A 24,324-nucleotide genomic window follows, 5' to 3' on the forward strand; every position below is an offset into this window, starting at 1 on the left:
GGAAGAGAAGGGAAGGGAAGGGAAGGGAAGGGAAGGGAAGGGAAGGAAAAAAGGAAAAGGAAAAGGAAAAGGAAAAGGAAAAGGAAAAGGAAAAGGAAAAGGAAAAGGAAAAGGAAAAGGAAAAGGAAAAGGAAAAGGAAAAGGAAAAGGAAAAGGAAAAGGAAAAGGAAAAGGAAAAGGAAAAAGGAAAAAGGAAAAGGAAAATGGAAAAGGGACAGGGAAAAGGAAAAGGGACAAGGAAAATGGAAGTGGGAAAAGAAAAAGGGAAAGGGAAAAGGGAAAAGGAAAAGGAAAAAGAAAAAAGGAGAAGGGAAAAGGGAAAAGGAAAGGAAAAGGAAAAGAAAAAGGAAAGGGGGTAAAGAAAAAGGGAAAAGGAAAAGGGAAAGGGAAAAGGAAAAGGGAAAAGGAAAAGAAAAATGGAAACGGGAAAGGGAAAGGGAAAGGGAAAAGGGAAAGGAAAATGGAAGCAGGGAAGGGAAAAGGGCAAGGGAAAAGGGGACGGGAAAGGGGAAAGGGGAAGGGAAGGAAAGGGAAAAGGGAAACGGGGAAGGGAAAGGGAAAGGGAAAAGGGAAAAGGAAAATGGAAGTGGGAAAGGGAAAAGGGAAAGGGAAAAGGAAAAAGGGAAAAGGAAAAAGGAAAGGAAAAGAAAAGGACTGTGAAGGGGTTGCAGTTCCCAGGCCGGGCTCCCCCAGCCCTACCTTGCACGGTGAGGTGCACCTGCATGGTCCTGGGCGTGTGCTGGGTCTGCACAGAGCAGGTGTAGGGGCCGTCGTCCGTCACGTCCACGTCCTGGATCTGCAGGCTGTACTCCCTGCGGTTGGCCGTGGCGATGGACACGCGCGGATCCACGGACCACTTGTCGCTGCCCGCGAAGATGATGCTGGAGCGGTTCAGCCAGGCCCCTTTGGAGGCTCCATCTTCCAGGTAACACCTGGGGAAAAGGGAAAGCCTGAGCGTGGAGCTGTGGGAGCTGCTCCGTGCCGCTCGCTGCTGCGTTAGGCGGAGCGCAGCCGGGGCTTGTCAGAGCTGAACTCACACCAGGGACCCCTTGTTAACTCAGAACCACCCTAAACCCCAAAGCCCAGCTGGCAAACACAGCGACCACAGGCTGCTCTGTCTGCCCTGCTCTTCCTGCCCTGTTCTCCCGCTGGGAGAGGCTGCTGGAGCACTAGGAGGAAAGCCTCAGTTATTATTCCTGCCTGGGCTGGCCCAGCCCTTTGTCCTGCAGCCTCAGCCCCGAGGTCAGCCGCAACGTGTGCTCCATGGAAAATTCCTGCCCCGTTCCTGAGGCACAGCCCCCTTCTGCTGCTGAGCTCAGGAACCAAGAGACTTTTCCAGGAAAAATTATCTGGACATCAGAGAACCCAAACCAGCTTCTGTGCAGAGGGTTCACAGAACACCAGAATCCCTCAATGGTTTGGGTGGAAAGGGACTTGACATCCCCTCCCATCCCATTATCCCAGTCCATGCCAGTCCCTCCCATCCCATTATCCCATCTCAGGAGCTCCTCTCCCTCGGGGTCTGTAGTGGGGGGTCCCAGGGCAGGGAGGAGAGGCAGGAGCAGTTTTATTTCCAGCTGCTGGAGGAGCCTGAGCCTGCCTGAGGGGCTGGAGGGTGTTTAAGCCTGGCTCAACAGCCCAGTGCTCCATTTTCCCCATCCAGCCCGTGGAAAAGGCGGAGCAGCCGCTGGAATAACGGGCCCAGGAAAAGCTGCACGGGCTCAGGGCTGAGAGCAGGGAGCTGCACACCCAGGAGCCATCGGGAAGGGATGCTGTGGCACAGGAAATCTGCGTTTCTCTCCCCAAATTAGCTACTCTTCAGGAAACGTGGGCAATGAATTAGGCAAATTTTAGACTCACCCCCTGTGCCCACCTTGGAATTTAAGGCTTTGAAACAATTTTAAAAGCTGGAGGAAGGTAGGAAGGAGGATAATACAAAGGGCAACAGACTAATGGGACATTTTTATTTCATAAAGAGCTTTCTACATGAAGGAAATCCAAAAGAAGAAGAGAATGCAACAGAGCTCATCCCTTTGATGAAACATTAAAATAGCACAACCACAGAAATTGGAGGGAGAAAATGGTGATTTGGTGGCTCAAGCATCTGGCTGTATTGTTTAAGTGGAAAATGGCATTCCATTCAGGAATAAGGAACTGGAAACATCAGGCTGAAATGGTTCAGAAACAAAGCATGAGAATAACCATTCATTTAATTAATGATCTCAACATTAAATCTGAAAGGCTCCTGAGGGAAGCTGCGATGTGGGATTAAAAAAATTCCCATTTATAGAGCAGAGAATTGGGATGTCACTGGGAAGTGGCACTTTGAGTTTGGGATCCCTGCAGGAGGAGTTGTGTAGGGTCTGGTCCCACCCAGGGAAGGCCAGGAGCCTCTTTCAGAGTCCTGTGAACGTTTTGAACTTGGTTCTAATGAACAGCAGGGTGGGAGAGGCAGAGAAAGCTCCAATTCACGGAGGTTTTTCCTGCACGTGTTCCTTTCCCACTGACTTTCTGCAGCAGCTGGATCCAGTCCATCCCAGCACAGCTGGATCCAGTCCACCAGCACAGCTGGATCCAGTCCATCCCTGCACAGCTGGATCCAGTCCACCAGCACAGCTGGATCCAGTCCACCCCAGCACAGCTGGATCCAGTCCACCACCACAGCTGGATCCAGTCCACCAGCACAGCTGGATCCAGTCCATCAGCACAGCTGGATCCAGTCCATCAGCACAGCTGGATCCAGTCCATCAGCACAGCTGAGCAGCCTGGGCTGAGGGAGCTGTCCCTGCCCGGGGCAGGGCTGCAGTGAGAGCAGATTTAAGGTCCCTTCCACCCCAGCCCACTCTGGGACTGCATGAATTACAAATCAGCATTTTTGCAGGTAGCCTGTAGTTCAGTGAGCATTTACCACTTCATTAATTTCACTCTCCCACTGTTTATTCACACTCACACGTCCAAACCTTGGAAGGAAGCCTTAGCACTGTGAATCCTTCCCCAGGAGAGGAAAGCAGCCTCCTCCTCCTCCTGCCCAGCACAAAAACCCAGCTCCACCAACTCCCCGCTCTCTGCATGGCTCACCAGAAAAAAAAAAAATAATCAGAAAAGAATTCACAGAATCACTGAGGCTGGAAAAGACCTCCAGGATCTCAGGGTGGGATGGGCTGGGCTTGGAGCTCCTTCCCAAGCCCAGCCACCCCGGGACACCCCCGGATGAGCTCCTTGAGCACCCGCAGCTCCTCTGCCCTCTCCCCAGCTCTGTGGCTGAGCACTGCTCCAGAGCTGCTGCCCAGTTTGCCTGCAGCCCTCACCAGGGTGGTTTTCAGCTCCAGCAGCACCAGTATCCTGTGCTTTCCCACCACCCACGTGGGATGGGATGGATAAAGTGATATTTACCCCACGGAAGCAGCAATCCAATGATTCATCCCAGAAATGTTTTCTAATCTAACAAATTTAATCCCTTGCTGTTTGCAAATCAGCCCCCAGCCCTGGCATCCCTGCAGGACAGCAGAGCACACCCCCTCCCACGGGAGCCCCTGGCCAGCAGAGCCTGCACTGGACTTCTGCAGGGGAGCAGAAATGAGGAAAATCCAGGATTTTTTACTGTTTAAGGGAAGGCTTTCCTTTCCTCCCAAACCTTTACAATCTCCTAAGGAAGAGCAGCCTTTCCATGTAGGGTTTGTGTGCCACTGTGCTTCTCCTGCCCAGGGCAGGGCAGGCATTCCAGCAGAGAACAATGAGCTTTAACAAATACAATAACAATAAAACCCTTCCTACAGCAATATCTGGGAAATCATTCATTGAAAAGATCACCAGCAGTAAAAACTGCAAACATCAGAGGCCTTCCCTTGCTTTTCCCCTTCCTCTCTTCCCCTTTCCTCTCTTTTCCTTTTCCTCTCTTTCCCTAAATTCTGTTTCTATTTAATTCCCTGCACATCCCAGCAGCATTTCCTGAAATGTAATTTTTAAAATCTATGCACAGAACCAATTATTTCTAGCAATTAATAGTAACGCTGCAGCACAACTAAAGTAAGCATAACAGTCATTAAATAAAAGTGACTTTTGCTCTTTTTACCTTGCCATGGCTTGGAAAAGTATTGATGAAACCATAGCAGAGAATTCTGCTATATTTAAATTTGGAAGATTGGAAAAAAGCACAGTTTCTTTTTTAACTGATGATTGTAATCAGAAATTCCCCACACAACAAGCATAAAAAATAGATTTTAATGTTAACTGTCATACATGGCTGAGGGCACTTTATTATTTTTCCAATGATTATTAATGGGGATGATCTTCTGTAATTTGTAAGTATGGAAAAATATAGTCTCACCCAGCTTCCCTCAAGTTTTTAATCCTCTTTTTTAATGCCTCCCACTTTCCCAGCTCTCTAGTCTATTATTCCACCATAATTAAAACAGAGATCCATTAATCTTTGTAAAAAACAGTTCTTCCCCTTGCTTAATTAAAACTGCACAGGGGCTCTGCTCCAGGAGCCTCCACGGGCTGGGATCCCACCTGGCTGCCTTGCAGGACAGGGACTGCTTGGAACTGCCTGGAATTGCCTGGAATTGCCTGGAATTGCTTGGAATTGCCTGGAATGCTCCCCAGCCTTGCTCCAGAAACCCCAGCAGTGGGGACATCCTGTGTCCAAGGAGCCTGGGACCCTCCCTGGGCAGCAGCTGAAACATGTTGGGCAGTGCTTGGGAGGAGAAAAATCTCAGATTTCTGCAATGGTTTGGGTTGGGAGGGATCTCAAATCCCACCCAGTGTCATCCCTGCCCTGGCAGGGACACCTCCCACTGTCCCAGGTGCTCCAGCCCCAGTGCCCAGCCTGGCCTTGGGCACTGCCAGGGATCCAGGGGCAGCCACAGTGCCAGGGCTGCCCACCCTGCCAGGGAAGGATTTGTCCCTAATCTCCAGTCTAACCCTGCCTCCCTTCAGTTTAAAGTCATTTACATTATTGGTCCTTTTGCTTTTGTGCTCAGAATTTGCTTTTTTCACATCTGCTGTAGCTCCAAGCCTGTAATTCTGCACAGAGACTGGCCCTGCTGCTCACTCCCCTCCCGGGTGTGGATTTTATTTACAGAATTTATTTTCTCACATCAGTCCCTGGCGGAGCTGAGGCCTCGCTGGCCGCGGTGGGAGAAGCGCAGGCCCAGCCCTGGCTGTCCCCACAGCCCAGCCCTGGATGTCCCCACAGCCCTGGCTGTCCCCCCAGCCCAGCCCTGGCTGTCCCCACAGCCCTGCCCTGGATGTCCCCACAGCCCTGGATGTCCCCACAGCCTTGGCTGTCCCCACAGCCCAGCCCAGGATGTCCCCACAGCCCTGGCTGTCCCCGCAGCCCAGCCCTGGCTGTTCCCCCAGCCCAGCCCTGGCTGTCCCCACAGCCCTTTTTTAATGCCTCCCACTTTCCCAGCTCTCTAGTCTATTATTCCACCATAATTAAAACAGAGATCCATTAATCTTTGTAAAAAACAGTTCTTCCCCTTGCTTAATTAAAACTGCACAGGGGCTCTGCTCCAGGAGCCTCCACGGGCTGGGATCCCACCTGGCTGCCTTGCAGGACAGGGACTGCTTGGAACTGCCTGGAATTGCCTGGAATTGCCTGGAATTGCTTGGAATTGCCTGGAATGCTCCCCAGCCTTGCTCCAGAAACCCCAGCAGTGGGGACATCCTGTGTCCAAGGAGCCTGGGACCCTCCCTGGGCAGCAGCTGAAACATGTTGGGCAGTGCTTGGGAGGAGAAAAATCTCAGATTTCTGCAATGGTTTGGGTTGGGAGGGATCTCAAATCCCACCCAGTGTCATCCCTGCCCTGGCAGGGACACCTCCCACTGTCCCAGGTGCTCCAGCCCCAGTGCCCAGCCTGGCCTTGGGCACTGCCAGGGATCCAGGGGCAGCCACAGCTGCTCTGGGCACCTGTGCCAGGGCTGCCCACCCTGCCAGGGAAGGATTCCTGGCTGTCCCCCCGTCTAACCCTGCCTCCCTTCAGTTTAAAGTCATTTACATTATTGGTCCTTTTGCTTTTGTGCTCAGAATTTGCTTTTTTCACATCTGCTGTAGCTCCAAGCCTGTAATTCTGCACAGAGACTGGCCCTGCTGCTCACTCCCCTCCCGGGTGTGGATTTTATTTACAGAATTTATTTTCTCACATCAGTCCCTGGCGGAGCTGAGGCCTTGCTGGCAGCGGTGGGAGAAGCGCAGGCCCAGCCCTGGCTGTCCCCACAGCCCTGCCCTGGCTGTCCCCACAGCCCTGCCCTGGCTGTTCCCCCAGCCCAGCCCTGGCTGTCCCCCCAGCCCAGCCCTGGATGTCCCCACAGCCCAGCCCAGGATGTCCCCCCAGCCCTGCCCTGGCTCGCAGCCCAGCCCTGGCTGTTCCCCCAGCCCAGCCCTGGCTGTCCCCACAGCCCAGCCCTGGCTGTCCCCACAGCCCTGCCCTGGATGTCCCCACAGCCCTGCCCTGGATATCCCCACAGCCCTGGCTGTCCCCACAGCCCAGCCCTGGCTGTCCCCCCAGCCCAGCCCAGGATGTCCCCACAGCCCTGGCTGTCCCCGCAGCCCAGCCCTGGCTGTTCCCCCAGCCCAGCCCTGGCTGTCCCCCCAGTGCAGAGCTGCTGCTGCCCCGATTTCACCTTTCCTGGGGAATTTCAGCTGTGCCAAACCCTAGGAGAGAGACCCAGGGCAAAGCAGGGTCACGGGAGGGGACGGGCACAGAACCCTGAGGGCAGAGCAGAGGAAGGGAAACTGGTCACCAGAAACATTTCACAGGGTTTAAAAACCCCAGTCCTAGGAACCTTTCTCTCCCCCAGCAGTGATAAACACCATTTACCAGTAACAGCATTTACCAGTAACAGCCTTTACTAGTAACAGCATTTACCAGTAACAGCATTTACCAGTAACAGCCTTTACCAGTAACAGCATTTACCAGTAACAGCCTTTACCAGTAACACCGTTCACGGTGAGAGGTGCAAATGTCAGCTCAGCACACAAACCCCAGCCCCACAGAGCCGGCCTGGAATGGCTGCCAAAGGAGGGATGTGAGCAGGGACGTGTCTGAGCCAGGCTTTAGATCAGAGCCCAGAGCTCTGCCTGGGCTCTCAGAGCAGGCCCAGCCTCACAGATGCCGTGCCCAGGAGAGAGCACCTGGCAGGGGACATGGACAGGGACAGGGACAGGGACAGGGACAGAGACAGGGACAGCAGCAGTGAGCACACCCCTCCTTCTCCCTGCAGATGCCGTGCTGCCCTCCCGGGGTGCCCAGGAGCGAGCACCTGGCAGGGGACATGGACAGTGACAGAGACAGGGACAGGGACAGGGACAGCAGCAGTGAGCACACCCCTCCTTCTCCCTGCTGCTCCCAGAACCGCAGATCCCGGGAATCCTGCCCTGCCTGCGGTGGCACCCACCGGGCCCTGAGGGGAAGCAGCTCCCAGGATGGCACCGGGATTCCGGCCTGTGCCCCGCACAGCCCCAGCTGGCAGCAAGCTGCCTTTCCTGCGGGCCCTGCAAACACCCCGGGCTCTCTCTGGTGCCCTGCACCACCCCTGCAGCCCAGCCCTGCTCCCAGCATCGTTCCGGCACTGCTGATCCATGCATTTCTGCACAAGGAGCAGGCAGCAGGACGAGGGTTTCACCTGGGACAGCAGGGGGGCTGTGCCAGCCCGGTGCTAGCTCCTCAGTAATTAGCATCATTAATTAGCATCCCCCCTGCTCCTCAGCGCTGCTCCCCGAGCCCAGGGATTGTTCACTGGCCAGGGAACCCAGATTGCTGTGCGGGGGACAGGGGACAGCAGCACAGGACACAGGGACACTCCAGGGCATCTCCCGCTGCTGGGTTCATGATCCCATCTCCGGGAAATCTGTCTGCAGATAACCAGGGATTAACCCCTCAATCTGAAACTCTCCAAGCAGAGAACCAGACGAATATTAGTAATTAAGAGCAAAAGTCCCTCTGCAGGATTTGAAACGTAATTTTCCCGACAGCTGACGCCACGTGACCTTTAATCTCTGTGGGTTCCTCCCTCAGCACCTGCCAGTCCATCCAAACCAGGAGAGAGCCCATTTTCCCAGGGGTTTCCACATTCCCAGGGGTTTCCTGGCACACAACCCCCAGCCATGCCCTTAGCAGGTGTTTTTTCCTTCCTGCCACCAGAAAATGGATTTTTCCCCATGGCAAGGATGGAGAAACTGCTGCTGCCACAACTGCAATAAATTCGTTTGGTTTTGGTTATACAAAAATATTTCCCCCCCCCCACCCTTGCTTCACAGGTGTATTTTCATACTAAAATGGACACAACACTGCAGTGTAAAGCTCAGAATTTTAGTCATTAATCACTTCCTTCATGGGAGCTCATATTATTTTCTTTTGAAGGCTCAGAAATAATATCCCACACCACTGTTGGTGTGAGAGCCTTGGTTTCAGCTTTAGAGAGCAACTCCCAAATTCATCACATTATTTGAAATATTAAAAAGGGTCTGGCTGCTGCATTTGATATTTATTAATTCCTGGAGATTTATGCTAGAGAAACACTGACTTCCAGAAATTACAAAGAAGACATTACCAATGCAGAGAGGTAAGGAAACAATGCACGACATGGCTTTGCCTTTTGGTTTTGCACTATTCCTCAGGAAAGGGGTCTTGGTAAATTTGAGAACTGATTGTGTTTATTTTACAGGACTACCAAAGTCAGAGTTTTTTTTGACTCTTTTTTACCACACAACACTGAAACACAAATTAAAGGAATAAAAAGCACCATAAGCTCTGAGAGCAAAGCAAGGCTAAGGTCTGGAGAATGAGAAAACATTTCCTGTTACTCCCCAAATTTCCAGTATTTCCAATTCAGTGTGTTGCTGAGGGGTTCTAGCATCCCGGAATGTCCAGCTGGATTAGAGCTGTCAGTAAACACCTTCATTTCAGTTTGGAACACACACATTGGTCCTTATTTCTAACTCTCAGAGGAAGCCCAGGCATCCTCCCCAGGCAGTGGCTGTGACCAAACCCCAGGGTTTGCAGGGCAGGCTGTGCCAGAGCCCTGCCCTGCTCAGGGGGTGACCCAAACCCTGAGAGTGCCCTGGCACAGCCCAGAGCTGCTCAGGACAAACCTGAACCTGCTCTGGCTGCACCTCTGCACCCGGGCTCTGCTGCTCTGGGAGATGGGACAGGGCAGCAGGGACAGCCAAGGGAGGGGACAGCAAAGGGAAGGGACAGCCAAGGGAGGGGACAGCAAAGGGAGGGGACAGCAAAGGGAAGGGACAGCCCAGGGGAAGGGACAGGACAGGGAAGGGACAGCAAAGGGAAGGGACAGCAAAGGGAAGGGACAAGCAAAGGGAAGGGACTGCAAAGCTGCCTCAGGCTGAGAGAGAAATGGTGAAGTGCAACATCCTTGGACACCTCCAGGGATGGGCACTCCAAACCTCCCTGGGCAGTGCCAATGTCTGAGCACCCTTTCCATGGGGAAATTCCTGCTGATGTCCAACCCAATTCTCCCCTGACACAACTCAGGGCCGTTCCCTCTGCTCCTGTCCCTGCCAAGGGAGGGGACAGCAAAGGGAGGGGACAGCCAAGGGAGGGGACAGCCAAGGGAGGGGACAGCCAAGGGAGGGGACAGCCAAGGGAAGGGACAGGACAGGGGAAGGGACAGCCCAGGGGAAGGGACAGGACAGGGAAGGGACAGCAAAGGGAAGGGACTGCAAAGCTGCCTCAGGCTGAGAGAGAAATGGTGAAGTGCAACATCCTTGGACACCTCCAGGGATGGGCACTCCAAACCTCCCTGGGCAGTGCCAATGTCTGAGCACCCTTTCCATGGGGAAATTCCTGCTGATGTCCAACCCAATTCTCCCCTGACACAACTCAGGGCCGTTCCCTCTGCTCCTGTCCCTGATCCCTGGAGCACAGCCCGACCCCCCGGCTGTCCCCTCCTGACAGGGACTTGTGCAGAGCCACAAGGGCCCTTTTTTTTTTTTTTGTCCTGAGGGACCCAGAGCTGGATCACGATTTAAGGGGGTCTCAGCAGTGCCAGCCCAGGGGGAACAGAGGGAGGAGGAGCTGCAGCAGAGCTGTGGCTGCTCCTGCTCCCAGCAGAGCTGAGATCTGCTCACCTCTTCTCTCCCAGGCTGCTGCTGCCCAGGCTCCAGGGATTTCTCAATATTCCCGTTCTTCCCCTCGTTCTCCCTGAAAAGGCTTTTAACACTATCAAAGCTTAATGAACAAAAGACCTTTCCAGATACAAACAGGTTGGGTTTTCAATGTCCTCATAATAATATCTGCAGTGTGAGTGGGGAGGACAGACAGGAGGGAGATAATTGTGTGCTGGGCCATGTCCTTTATCGGATCAGCCTGGACCTGGGACCCTGCGATGCCAGGTGATGCCAACCCTGCCCCACAGCTCCTCCAGGCTGGTTTAAATAAAATAATAGAGTTAATGACAGAAACAAAACTACCTGGAGAGGTACAATTCATCACGGCGTGTTCCATGCCATTATCTTAAAAACATCCAGTGTAGTAATCACTTGAAGGAGTGATAACACATAATTGTGTGTTCTCCAAAATTATAGGTGAATGGGAGTTGCAACTAATGAGAGCCAAATAGCAGCTCAGGAGCTGCAGTGATTACAGCAGATGTGGTGATGAATGCATTTATTATTGGGCTATTGCAAAGCTTTTTATAGCAGAGGCAGCAGGTTTATAAATAAATAACCAGCCCCAGAGGTACCACACGTCTGACCAAGCAGCTCTGCTCCCAGCCTGCAGCTCCTGGTGCAGAAACCTCCAAAGCTGGCTGAGAACAGCCCAGAGGAGTCCAGATCCCACCCAAACACTTCCCCCCATGGGCCCACGCACTGCTGTGTCACTGCTGCCAGAGGATGTGCTGGAGCAGAACGGGAGGCTCTGGAGTGAGTGAGGTGCTGGTGTGTACAAAGCCCACCCCCTGTGCAGCAGCCTCTCCCCAGCAGTGTGAGCTGGGACCCCCGTGCTGCCCCTCAGCCCATGGGAATCAGCCCCGAGCCGAGCAGGAGCAGCTCCTGTCCCCAGGCTCTGACAGCCCTGGGGCAGCACCATCCACGGCAGACCTCTGCTCTCTGGCAGGCAGAGCACATTCCCCACAAGTGTCCCCCCAGCAGGTCACTAGATAGCAATCTATGTCACACAGTGCTGCTGGCACACAATTGCATTTTTCTGCAATTCCGTTTTTGCCAGAATATTTCGGGAGCAATCTCCAACCCCCGGCGGAATGAAAACAAAATTTCAAAATATCAGAGGCTCTCATGAAATAGAATTCCTGCCCAAAGTCATGACTGAATGACTCCATTTGTCTCCCTTCTACCAGGGCTGATCCATGATTTCATCTGGGCTTATCTCCCGGAACATTTACTTTGTTGATATACCACTGGTTGGAATATTAGTGATAAATAATAAAAGAAGGCAAATTTAATTGTGCTGCAGTCTTTCACCACAATGAATCTTTCAGGAGAATCACAATGATCTCTTGATTTACAAGAGCAGGAACTGGTTGTGGATGGATGATGTAAATACAGGGCCTTGGCACAGATGGCTCGGGCTGTGTTTGCCAGCAACAGTCAGATTTTTGGATCAACCTCCCAGCTGCTTGCTCCAGACTAATGCATTATTAACAACACTATTGAACAGCTCCCGGGGGGAAGATCCTGATGGGAAGGAGGGAAGGAGCCCCCTGGACCAGCCCAGAAAGGCAGCACTGAGGAGGGGTCCCATGGATGGATAGAGAAAGGTCCTGGGGATGGATGGAGAAGGGTCCCGGGTCTGGGTGGGGAAGGGTCCCAGGGATGGATGGGGAGGGGTCCCAGGGATGGATGGGGAGGGGTCCCAGAGATGGATGGGGAGGGTCCCGGGGCTGGCACTGTCCTGCTCCCATCACTGCTCCTCACACCCCCTGGTGCCGCATGAAAGGAGCTGTGCCTTGGGGAAGAAGCACAGCCCAGGAACTCCAGGGCAGGGGCAGGATTCCAGCCCAGACCCACGGAGCAGTGCCTGCAGAGGGGAGCAGGATTCCAGCCCAGATCCACAGAGCAGTGCCCGCGGAGGGGAGCAGGATTCCAGCCCAGACCCACGGAGCAGTGCCCACAGAGGGGAGCAGGATTCCAGCCCAGACCCACGGAGCAGTGCCCGCAGAGGGGAGCAGGATTCCAGCCCAGATCCACACAGCAGTGCCTGCAGAGGGGAGCAGGATTCCAGCCCAGATCCACGGAGCAGTGCCCGCAGAGGGGAGCAGGATTCCAGCCCAGACCTACAGATCAGTGCCCGCAGAGAGGAGCAAACCAGAAACCTCAGCCCATGCTCAGAGCAACCTCCAGATTCACCCAGGCCAGCCTTTTGAGGAGAAGGGATCCAAATGGGGAGTTCCAGTTGGGTCTGACATTAAACCACCCCACTGCTGCCTGAGACAAATGGCTATTCCCAGCCCTGGGGGTTTGGGGGGGATCAGGGGATGGTGCACTCAGAGAAGGAGGAACCACCTTCCCAAGCAACATTCCACCCACAGCCCAACCAAACAAAACCTCATTGCACAACAGACATTCCTGGATTACCCAAAGACACAAACCCCCATTGCACAACACAAACAGACATTCCTGGATTACCCAAACAAACAAACCCCCATTGCACAACCCAAACAGACATTCCTGGATTACCCAAACAAACAAACAAACAAACGCCCATTGCACAACCCAGACAGACATTCCTGGATTACCCAAAGACACAAACCCCCATTGCACAACACAAACAGACATTCCTGGATTACCCAAACAAACAAACACCGATTGTACAACCCAAACAGACATTCCTGGATTACACAAACAAACAAACAAACAAACGCCCATTGCACAACCCAGACAGACATTCCTGGATTACCCAAACAAACAAACCCCCGTTGCACAACCCAAACAGACATTCCTGGATTACCCAAACAAACAAACCCCCATTGCACAACCCAAACAGACATTCCTGGATTACCCAAAGACACAAACCCCCATTGCACAACCCAAACAGACATTCCTGGATTACCCAAACAAACAAACCCCCATTGCACAACCCAAACAGACATTCCTGGATTACACAAACAAACAAACAAACAAACGCCCATTGCACAACCCAGACAGACATTCCTGGATTACCCAAAGACACAAACCCCCATTGCACAACACAAACAGACATTCCTGGATTACCCAAACAAACAAACCCCCAGTTGCACAACCCAAACAGACATTCCTGGATTACCCAAAAAACAAACAAACAAACAAACAAACAAACAAACAAACAAACAAACAAACAAACAAACAAACAAACAAACAAACAAACAAACCCCCATTTCACAACCCAAACAGACATTCCTGGATTACACAAACAAACAAACAAACAAACAAACAAACAAACAAACAAACACCGATTGCACAACCCAAACAGACATTCCTGGATTACCCAAAGAAACCTTCACCAACTGCCTTTCTAAAGGAACAGTCCTGACTGACCACCCAAACAAACACTGGCCACTTAAACATTGAACACTTAAATAATCCTTAAACACCAAAAAAACCACTGACCACTTTAACAGTCACTTAAACAATCCTTAAACACACTCAGCACTTAAACATTGAACGCTTAAACAATTATTGAACACCCAAACTAACACTGGGCACCTAAACACTGAACACCAAAACAAACACTGAGAACCTAAACACTGAGCACCTAAACAAACATTGAGCATTTAAAAAATCCTTGAGCACCTAAGCAAACATGGAGCACTTAAACAATCATTGAACACCAACACTGAGCACCTAAACAAACACTGAGCACCCAAACAAACATGGAGCACCAAAACACTGAGCGCCTAAAATATCACTGAGCACTTAACATTAACTTAAACGTTGAGCATTAACTTAAACAATCATTGAGCACCTAAACAAACACTGAGCACCTAAACATTGAGCACCTAAATGATCACTGAGCACTTAAACAAACACCGAGCACCCAAACATTCACCACTTAAACACAGAATACCTAAACAAACATAGAGCACTTAAATATTGAGCACCTAAACATTGAGCACCTAAACAATCCTTGAGCACCTGAACAATCCTTGAGCACCTAAACAACCACTGAGCACTTAAACAAACATTGAGCACCTAAACATTGAGTGCTTAAACTCTGATCACCTAAACAATCACTGAGCACCCAAAACCCCCTCACTGCTACCCAAACTGCCTCTGTCTGTGTGTAACAGGTTTGGGAACTCCTGGGAAAGCCACTGGTGCCCCTGGAGTCCCTTCCCAGGCGACTCCCCTTCCTGCACTGCTCTCAGGCACTGACAACATTTGCACAACCCTGGGCACCAGGGGGCTGCTCTGGAGCCCTCTCCTTGAGCACTTCACCTACAAACAGCTTTTTAATAGCAACAACCAGTGGGAATTCTCTTTCCTCTTTCTGTTTTCCCTTTGAAGAAAGCATGCCCAGTCTCCTTATTCATGTTCAAAGTAAGTTGGCTGTTCATTTTACTTGGAGAAGAGAGGGGAAGATAGAATCCCATCCTTTGAAATGCAGCAATCTCCCTTCAAGACTTTTATAAACGGTATCGATTGCTGATTATTGACAATCTCTGTGTGAGGTGTGGTAGGATGCTGAGTGTGTTACCAGGTGGGAGCCATGCACTGAAACCAGGCTGGAAAGCACACAACAACAAACATGAAAATTCGTATTTACATCAAATACCTGCAAACTTTTATTTTAGATTAAATCATGGAATAGTTTGGGTTGAAAAGGACCTTAAAGCTCATCTCATTCCCATGGCAGGGACACTGCCACTGTCCCAGGTGCTCCAGCCCCAGTGTCCAGCCTGGCCTTGGGCACTGCCAGGGATCCAGGGGCAGCCACAGCTGCTCTGGGCACCTGTGCCAGCCCTGATATTTTAATTTTATGCAAGAGTAAGTGTCAAAGACCTTCCTCCAACAATTGGAGAAGAGAAGCTTCAGGGAGACCCACCTGTGGCCTTCCAGGACCTGAAGGAGCTACAGGACAGATAGGAAGAGGCTGTTCACAAGGGACAAGGAGGGATGGATCTCACTGCCAGAGGGCAGGGCCAGATGGGATATTGGGAATTAGGAATTGTTCCTGGCAGGGTGGGCAGGGGCTGGAATAGAATTCCCAGAGCAGCTGTGGCTGCCCCTGGATCCCTGGCAGTGCCCAAGGCCAGGCTGGACACTGGGGCTGGAGCACCTGGGACAGTGGCAGTGTCCCTGCCAGGGCAGGGGTGGCACTGGGTGGCTCTGAGGTCCCTCCCAACCCAAACCATTCTGGGATTCTGTGAAAATGGCACAAAACTCCCACACAATTTCCCCCTACATTTTCTCAAGTAGCCTTGTCTTAATTGTGCTCATATTTCCTGTCTAGAAATTTAATTTCATGTAGTTCTTTAGTCGTGTGTCAACACATCTCCAATTCCTGTAATATTTGTTCTCCTGCTCTGGATAACCTTGTCAATCTTAATTAGAGCTGAGGGGAGGCAAACAGAATTGGCTGCGAGGCTCCAGATGAGATTCCCATTGTTCAATATGCTGCTGGAACACATTCCAGCCTCCTGATGCTCCCAAGCATTTGAAGTGCTGCTGCCCACTGTGCAGGCACTCATTTGAGCTCTCAGCCCCATTTATTTATTTCGATTGCAGCCCACGGAACATAAAGTAACACATTTCTAAGATTCTGCCTGCCCTTGACAAATAATTAAAACTGCAATTCCCCCAGTTCTCAGAGAGCACCAGCACATCCCAAACTTTCTTCTGCAAATACCTCACCAGTGTCACAGGATAGGACTGGGCAGAGAGGAGAAAATACTGAGCAACCAGAGAAGCCATTTTCCAACCTCTGCAGTGTTTTATAGGGCTTAACCATTGCCTATGATTTTCTTTCATTAAAGGACACTCAGAATTCATAATTAAGATTAAAATTCAGGAATGCCACGCTAAGAATCCTTATCTTAATTCTTATCAATCTTTGCAATGGTCCTCCCCACAACCCCTGTGCTGCTTATCCCTCCTGCATTCCCTGATGGACCTGGGGGTTCCTGCAGCTCTCCAGGCCCTGATGGCATCATTCCCCTCTGGAAGGCCAGGTAACAACCTAACACTCCTGGTTTTAGCATTCCCTGATGGACCTGGGGGTTCCTGCAGCTATCCAGGCCCTGATGGCATCATTCCCCTCTGGAAGGCCAGGTAACAACCTAACACTCCTGGTTTTAGCCACCAAACCCTTCTTGCAGCAGCCTGACCTAAAACTCCTTGGTTTTAGCCATCAAACCCTTCCTCCTTGCAGCAGCCTGACCTAAAACTCCTGGTTTTAGCCAGCAAACCCTTTCTTCTTGCAGCAGCCTGACCTAAAACTCCTGGTTTTAGCCACCAAATCCTTCTTGCAGCAGCCCCACCTAAAACTCCCTGGTTTTAGCCAGCAAACCCTTCCTCCTTGCAGCAGCCTGCCACAGCCCCACGCACCCAGAATTCCCACATCAGAATTCCCACATCCAAGGTGCCCCAGGAGTGACAAACCCCAGCTGAGGAGGCTCCCGAGGGAGCAGGGCGGCACATCCTGTGAATATTTAGCGGGTTTTGAAGTGCTTTGAATTTGCAGCAAGTATTTTGCAGTTGCAAACAAATTTTCTAGAGGTTAATCAGAGGAATTAGGGAAATAGCTGAGAGGCTCCTGCCGTGACGGGATCCAGCCACCAGGTGATGGCAGGGCTGGAAAAGCCAAATGCTGAGGAAGTTTCTGTGACTTTAAAGGCTTTATAGACTTGGTTCCCAAGGGAATGGTTCTGCACAAATCATATTTGCATAATGCAGCCTGGGAAGTGTGGCTGGAGTGCTTTCATCTCATTTTCATGAGGTACCTTGGGTGAGCAGAAGCTCCTATCCCTTGAAAAAAGATGGTTCAGAAAAATTAAGGAAAAAACTGTCTTAGTTCAAGCTTCCCTAAGGCAGATTCAAGTGGAGGAATCTGGACTTATTTAGCAAATGATGAAGGCTGAATTTCATATTCAGACATTGTGGTACTGGTAATTATCAAGGATTTGCTGAGAGGCCAGGCTTTCCCTCTCCCTCTAAACCCCAGGATATGAATGGGGGGAAAGCACATTTCCTCAGCAATTAACCTTTTCCCACAAGGGTAAGGAATGGATGAACTGTTGTCTGTGTGATTCCTAGCCCTCTGTTCAAACCCACTGGGAAAATCCCAGTCTGCCGTGGGTTATCCCATCTGTGCAGCTCTGACTGCTGGCACCAGCACTGCTGTGTCCTGTGGGAATGGCCAAAACCACAAAATCCAGAGTGGTGTGGCTTGGGAGGGACTGCACAGCCCAGCCAGTGCCACCCCTGCCATGGGCAGGGACACTGCCACCGTGCCAGCCCCTGGGTCCCTCATCCCCCTGGACCAGTCCCAGGGTGCTACAGCCCCTGGATCCCTCTCATCCCTCTGGACCAGAGTCCCTCTCATCCCCCTGGACCATTCCCAGAATGTTCCCAGCCCCAGAGTTATGGCTGAGTCGTCGGGGGCTCCCGGGATGAGGGAAGAGAGGAGAATCTTGACTCCATGTTTCAGAAGTCTGATTTATTATATTATGATATATATTATATTAAAATGCTATACTAAAGCTATACTAAAAGAATAGAGAGAAAAGGATTTATCAGAAGGCTAGAAAGGAGAGGAATGATAGCAAAAGCTTGTGACTCTCAGAGTCCGACGCAGCTGCATCTTTGATTGGTTATTAAGTAGAAACAACCAACATGAACCAATCCCAGATGCACCTGTTGGTAAACAATGTCCAGGCCACATTCCACAGCCATCAGACAGTTATTGTTTACATTTCTTTTCTGAGGCTTCTCAGCTAGAATAGGAGAAAAATCCTAGCAAAGGATTTTTAATAAAATATCATAACTACACGGAGTCCCTCTCATCCCTCCGGACGAGTCCCAGGGTGTTTCCAGCCCAGAGTCCCTCTCATCCCCCTGGACCAGTCCCAGGGTGTTCCAGCCCAGAGTCCCTCTCATCCCCCTGGACCAGTCCCAGGGTGTTCCAGCCCAGAGTCCCTCTCATCCCCCTGGACCAGTCCCAGGGTGTTCCAGCCCAGAGTCCCTCTCATCCCCCTGGACCAGTCCCAGGGTGTTCCAGCCCAGGGTCTCTCTCATCCCTCTGGACCAGGGTCCCTCTCATCCCTCTGGACCAGTCCCCGGGGGTTTCTCAGCCCAGGGTCCCTCTGATCCCTCCTGGAGTCCCTTCAGGCGCTGGGGAGCAGCATCCAGCTCCCCTGGGAGCCTCCTCCTCTCCAGGCTGAGCAAGCCCAGCCCTGCCAGCCTTTGCCTGGCTCAGTTTCACACCCGGCGTGTCTCAGCGGCAGCGCAGAGGTGGCATCGTGCTGGCACTGTGCTCAGAGCAGCCAGAGCCAGGCTTTGCTCCCTGTTTGCCCCTTCCCAGAGCCCTGCGCAGCTGCCCTGCCCTGCCCCTGCAGTATCCATTTGCACAGCCAGCTCTGTAAACACCAATATTTCTGCACCCAGAGCAGGTGAAGGCAGTGGAACACACCCAAACACGGCTCAGGCTGCACAGAGTCGAGCGGGTTTAATGGAAAAAGAGCTCGAGAGGGGACAGTCAGCAGGGAGGGCAGGAACTGGCACACCCTGGGGCCGTGCCCAGCCTGGGACAGCAGTGACTGGGGCATGGGCAGCATGGAGCTGGCTCTGGGTTTCTCTTTTTGGCTTATTTTCACTAAATCCTCCTCCCCTGGCAGTGACAAAGAGCCTGTCTCGGGCTCACTCGGTAACAGTTTGTGATTCTGTGGGATTGCAAAATCCTACAGCAGGAAGAACTTAGCGTGGTGTGTGGTTTGTTGCCTGGCTGCCCCTCGCTCCACTGGCCACGGAGGAGTCCCAGAATCTCCTGGGACGGAAGGCTCCTCTCAGCATTTCCCATCAATACCCCTTTCCACGGCGGCTCTAATGCAGAGCTATGGGCAAACCCACATTTTGTCATTGTTTCCTCACGCAGACATCACCCAGATCAGCAAATATTGAGCAGCTGAGAGAGGGAGGTTGGAGGCTCAGTCATTCCCCTGTGCTTTTTTTGTTTGGTTGATGGTTTTAGGTAGGTTACTCGTTAAAATTTTCATGAACTGGCAGCTCAGATGCAAAAAGCTGCGGAATGCCAGATTCTGGAAATTTCCAGTAATTTTTCATTAAGCCACAGAGTTAAAATGATTTTCTCTGGGGGACTGTTTCTTCTCCAGAAAAGACAACACAACCTGCCTGGTGAAGCCCCGCTGCCTTTCTGAGGCTCACATTGCTCCAGACCCCCTCCTCCAGTGTTCCCTCGCCTGAAGACTGACTCTGGATCTTTCTAATTTTCTTTTAAAAATAATTTTCACGTGCCAAAAGTGATGTGACTTAAGAGCTCTGAAAGAGAAACCCGGCAGTCTGCCAATGTGAGCAGAAAAAGCTCCTTTTTTAGAAGCAAACACACCTCAGCCAGGTGTGCCATTATTAGCTCTGCCATTAATTATGCCATTTTTAAAATTTAAACCCTTTCCCAACTACCTCACACATATCTGAGATAAAATATTCAAATGCATTCAGTGTCTCTAAAAGGGTAAATTCAGCTGTGAAACAGATTTCCATTTTCCTAATGCTTTCTGGCACTTGCTGCTGTCCAGTTACATTAGTCTGTAAAAATGTTTCCAGATTTATCAGCCCCAAGTCCGTGCCAAACCAAATGTGAATTTATAATTCTGGGTAAATGAGTCCTGCACAAAAACTGCCTCAAGAACTAATAATTTGTAAATAGAAAGTTGATACGTTTTAAATGCCTGCAATCACAACACTGCACCCAAAAATGTGATGGATCAAGGAAAAAAAAAAAAAAGTCTTTTCAGGTAAATTCTTGACAAGACTAATAGCTTATACTTGTTCCCCGTTCTGCACAGGATCCTGACAGAGAAGGCGAGGACATTTCAGACACATTATGCATTTTGACACTAAGTAACTGGCAATTAGCTGAAGTACATAATTGCATCCTAATGCGGCAAAGGAGAAAATAACAAAAAAGCCTGGGAAAAGGGTTATACAACTGAGGGGTTGATGACAGCTAAAACCTACAACAAACCCAAACAAAATCTGGGAGAAAATGAAGGGTAAAAACACAGCCCTAGGCTCTGGAATGACTCATTCCAGGCTGAAAGGGAAGGTGGGTGCCAGCACCTGCATCCTCCTCCAGCCAGGAGCCCCAGGAGCAGCTTCCAGGTGGGCTCAGGGTGATCCCTTCAGCTCCAGTCTTGCAACTGCGATGATGATTAATTAATATAATTACAAACAGGGTGCCCAGAGCAGCTGGGGCTGCCCTGGATCCCTGGCAGTGCCCAAGGCCAGGCTGGACACTGGGGCTGGAGCACCTGGGACAGTGGCAGTGTCCCTGCCAGGGCAGGGGTGGCACTGGGTGGGATTTGAGGCATCTCCCAAGCCAAGCCAAGCCAAGCCAAGCCAAGCATCTTGTCTCTAATGTGTGGTGCCATCACCCCGTGTTGGGGAAGGTGCTAATTGGGCTGGTATTGGGGAAAATGCTAATTGGGCTGGTGTTGGGGAAAATGCTAATTGGGCTCCACTTGGAGCAGGGGTCAGGCTGATGGCACTGCTGGAATTCTGTCGTCTGCCAGGGTTCCAGCAGCCCAGGGCTCTGTGTCCAGCATGGCACCAAGTTTTGGAGATCATCACAGCCACAGCAAAGTGAGTCTTTTTAAAAGGCACTGCCTCAGGCCAGCTCTGCTTGCTGGCTGTGCCATCCCAGCTGCAGAACCAGGCACTCCCTGCCTCGGTTTCCCCTCTCCAAGGTGGTGCCCAGTGATCCCATGGCACTGCCATGCCCGGGTTGTGCCCTCCCTGTGGCCACAGCTGGGGTGGGCTCAGGAGGGTTTGGAACCAGGGCAGACAAGGACACCATCCAGGTCTGACTCCCAAAAGCCTCAGCCCAGACCATCCCAAAGGAGCCAAGGGCAGAGGAGAGGCCAAGGGACAAAGGGGTGCCATGGGGGTGGCACTGCACAAAGGGACACTGTGGGGATGGCACCGCTGGCAGCTCCAGCCCCAGGGAGGAGTGGGGTCCCTGCTCCTCTTTGGGAGGATGGGAGTGAGGAACGCAGCTCCACACAGGATCTGGGAGGATGGGAGTGAGGAACCCAGCTCCACACAGGATCTGGGAGGATGGGAGTGAGGAACCCAGCTCCACACAGGATCTGGGAGGATGAGGAACCCAGCTGGGAGAGGCTCCTGTGGGGCTGGTAGAGCCTGGATGGGAAGTCCCTGTTCCCCCTTATCCCTCCAGGACAGGGACACAAATATCCCAGCCTTGACTGTGCTTCTGAATTCCAGAGAGGATCTGGGAGGATGAGGACCCCAGCTGGGAGAGGCTCCTGTTGGGCTGGTAGAGCGTGGAAGGTGTGGATGGGAAATCCCTGTTCCCCCTTATCCCTCCAGGACAGGGACACAAATATCCCAGCCTTGACTGTGCTTCTGAATTCCAGAATTAAACCCAGAATATTTTCATCTGGCTCCAGAGCCTTCTGGGTTTAAATTTACCCAGGAATTCTGGGATCTGTTTCTCTACCCAGCAAAAGACCTGCACACATTCCTCCCTTTGCCCCAGAATTTCCAGCTCAGGAATCCTGGGAGCTGCACAGATTTGCCTTGGTGGGAGGCTGTGAGTTGGCCACTGGCAAGAGCAGCAGATGCTGCAATATTAAAACTCTCATTTGAGTGGTAATTGTGCTCAATAGTCACAGCTTGCTCCTTAAAGATCATTTGTTAAAAACACATTAATAATGCAAATGGAGTCCTAGCCAGACCCTGAGCAGCTGTGCAGCCATCCCAGACAGGGCAGAGCTCTGAAGGCACCCACTTCAAAATGGTCAGGGAAAGGTTTGTAAAATAATCCTCTAAATCACCATGTGCCTGGAAAATCCGTGAGCTGCCTGCTGCCAGTGCTCCATGGCTTTGGGAATGGGAGAACTGGGAAGGGGAGGGATGTCCCTGCCAGGGAGAGAAGAGAGACTCCATGGAGTCCTCCTGAAGCAGGACTGGCACACACAGAGCAAAAAGAAAAGTTGAGATGAGCTCCTCTGTGCCTTTTCAGCATTGCTGCTTGTTACTGAGATCCAAACTAGAGTAACGTTTTTAATTGTAAAAGTGATAAAGACAATGAATTATAAACGTTTTTAAAGGAATATATTAATGAATGTGGGGTATGATATAAAATTTAATTAGAATTTTAAGCCTTTAAGGATAAAGTGAATTAACTAAAAGGCTTTATAATGAACTAATATAATACACAAGCCAGAATTTAAATAGATTTTGAAGGTCTTTTAGACAGTTCTTGTATGGAAAAGCAGCCATACATGTGTCTAACTTTTTAATTGCTTTGGAACACTGGGAAGGAATCGTTGCTGGCTTCATTTTCTTTGAACATAACTTTTATTTATGCATATTTATTCTCGTATTCTAATGCAAATAGAACACTGGAAATTAGGCAGTTATGCAAATAACTTGATTGGATTAGGAAAAATCATGGAATATCCTGAAGGCAGCCACAGGGATGGTGGGGCCCAGCCCCTGCCCCTGCCCAGACCCCCAGCCCACGGTGACCAAACTGACCCCCAGGGTGTCACCTGTGTCCCCTCAGCCCCTCGAGGGGCTGCTCCCAGCTCCAGGGAGAGCTTCCCGTGGGAACAGCCAGATCCAGCACTCCCCATGCCCAGGGCTCCCTGCCTGCCCTGCCCCAGTGCCCTTCAGGGAGCCCAGGCAGCTTTGGGAGCACCCACAGCACATCCCCCAGTGCCCCAGCAGGGAATGGGCTGGGTGTGAGGGACCTCAGAGCCACCCAGTGCCACCCTGCCCTGGCAGGGACACTGCCACTGTCCCAGGTGCTCCAGCCCCAGTGCCCAGCCTGGCCTTGGGCACTGCCAGGGATCCAGGGGCTGCTCTGGGCACCAGCCAGCTCAGGGGCCCAGCTCTCCCAGCCAGGACTGTCCCACACTGGGACAGGTTTGTTCAATTCTGTTTTGTTCCAGGCTAAAGTCAAAGTCATATCTTCCACGTTATTGTGAATATTTTAGTTCTGTCAAAGGCGTTCTCCAGCTAGCCCCTGTTTTCCCTTTCCTTGCAGGCACACAGCCAAGGCTCCGTGGAGCACAGGGTCACAGGTGTGTCTGGAAGGGCAGAGCCACGGTGCCACCGCTGCTCAGAGCACCCCCAGGCTCCTGTCCCAGGTGTCCCAGCTGCCCAGTCTGACAGGGAATGAGCTGATGCCCCTCGACCTGCTCACCCGGGAGAACATTTCTGTAGCAGAGCTCCCCACACCACGCAGCAGCCAGGGCTCTGGGCTGGGAGCTCAGGGCAGAAACAGGTTAAGCTGACTCTGGAGGAGTTCAGCCCAGGTCTCCTGAGGCACAGGCTGCTCCTCAGGCAGGGATTCCTTCCCAAGAGCAGTCCCAGCTGGGATTGGGTACAGGATTGCACTGTCAGAGCCCATCAGACCATCAATGGTCTCTGCAGGGCTTAAAATCTCCACATCAGTCCCATGGCAAAGGTTTGGGGCACGTTTTGTGTGTGCCCACGTGCAGCTCTGCTTGGCTCATGTGGGGGCTGCTGGGGGCTGCCCCTTGTCACCTGCTGGGTCCCACCAGGAGAGCTCAGGGAGCACCAGGGCTGATCCAGAGCAATGTGAGCCGGGCCAGCCGCGTGGCCTCGAGCTCTTTCTGGGCTTGGTGGCCCTGGAGCCACCAAGAGGGGCCCCAGCAGCAGGCAGGAGCGCTGGGCACCGCCAGAGCTGCAGGGCACTCCGTGCTGCCAGGGCTTTGGCAGTGCTCCCAGCTCCTCTCCTCGGGCCTCAGGAGCCCCCCGGGCAGGACAGGGGGTGCCAGAGGCAGGAGCAGCCTGTCCTGTGGGACAGGGACGTGCAGGAGGGGCCCGAGGGGCCCCGGGAGCCTCTGCACACCAGGGTCTCCAAATCAGCCCAAATCAGCACAGATCAGCCCAAATCAGCCCAGATCAGCCAAATCAGCCCAGATCAGCCCAAATCAGCCAACTCAAATCAGCCAAATCAGCCCAGATCAGCCAAATCAGCCAAATCAGCCCAGATCAGCCAAATCAGCCCAGATCAGCCAAATCAATCAGCCCAGATCAACTCAAATCAGCCAAATCAGCCCAGACCAGCCCAAATCAGCCCAGATCAGCCCAAATCAGCCCAAATCAGCCCAGATCAGCCAAATCAGCCCAGA

At 51.9% G+C, this 24,324-nt stretch overlaps 1 protein-coding gene across 2 annotated transcripts in view; it reads right to left on the reverse strand.

Annotated features, from left to right (window-relative positions):
* NEGR1 (neuronal growth regulator 1) overlaps positions 1 to 24,324 on the reverse strand; it is a 189,211-nt gene that overhangs the window by 105,090 nt on the left and 59,797 nt on the right. For both annotated transcript variants that reach the window (XM_041398351.1, XM_041398352.1), the window contains exon 2: positions 700 to 932. In XM_041398351.1, coding sequence (XP_041254285.1) covers positions 700 to 932 — 233 coding nt within the window. The remainder of the gene's footprint in view (positions 1 to 699; positions 933 to 24,324) is intronic.

This window comes from Onychostruthus taczanowskii, unplaced genomic scaffold (genome assembly GCF_017590055.1).
Source record: "Onychostruthus taczanowskii isolate IOZ18803 unplaced genomic scaffold, ASM1759005v1 scaffold144, whole genome shotgun sequence".
In the NCBI taxonomy this organism is placed as follows: Eukaryota; Metazoa; Chordata; class Aves; order Passeriformes; family Passeridae; genus Onychostruthus; species Onychostruthus taczanowskii.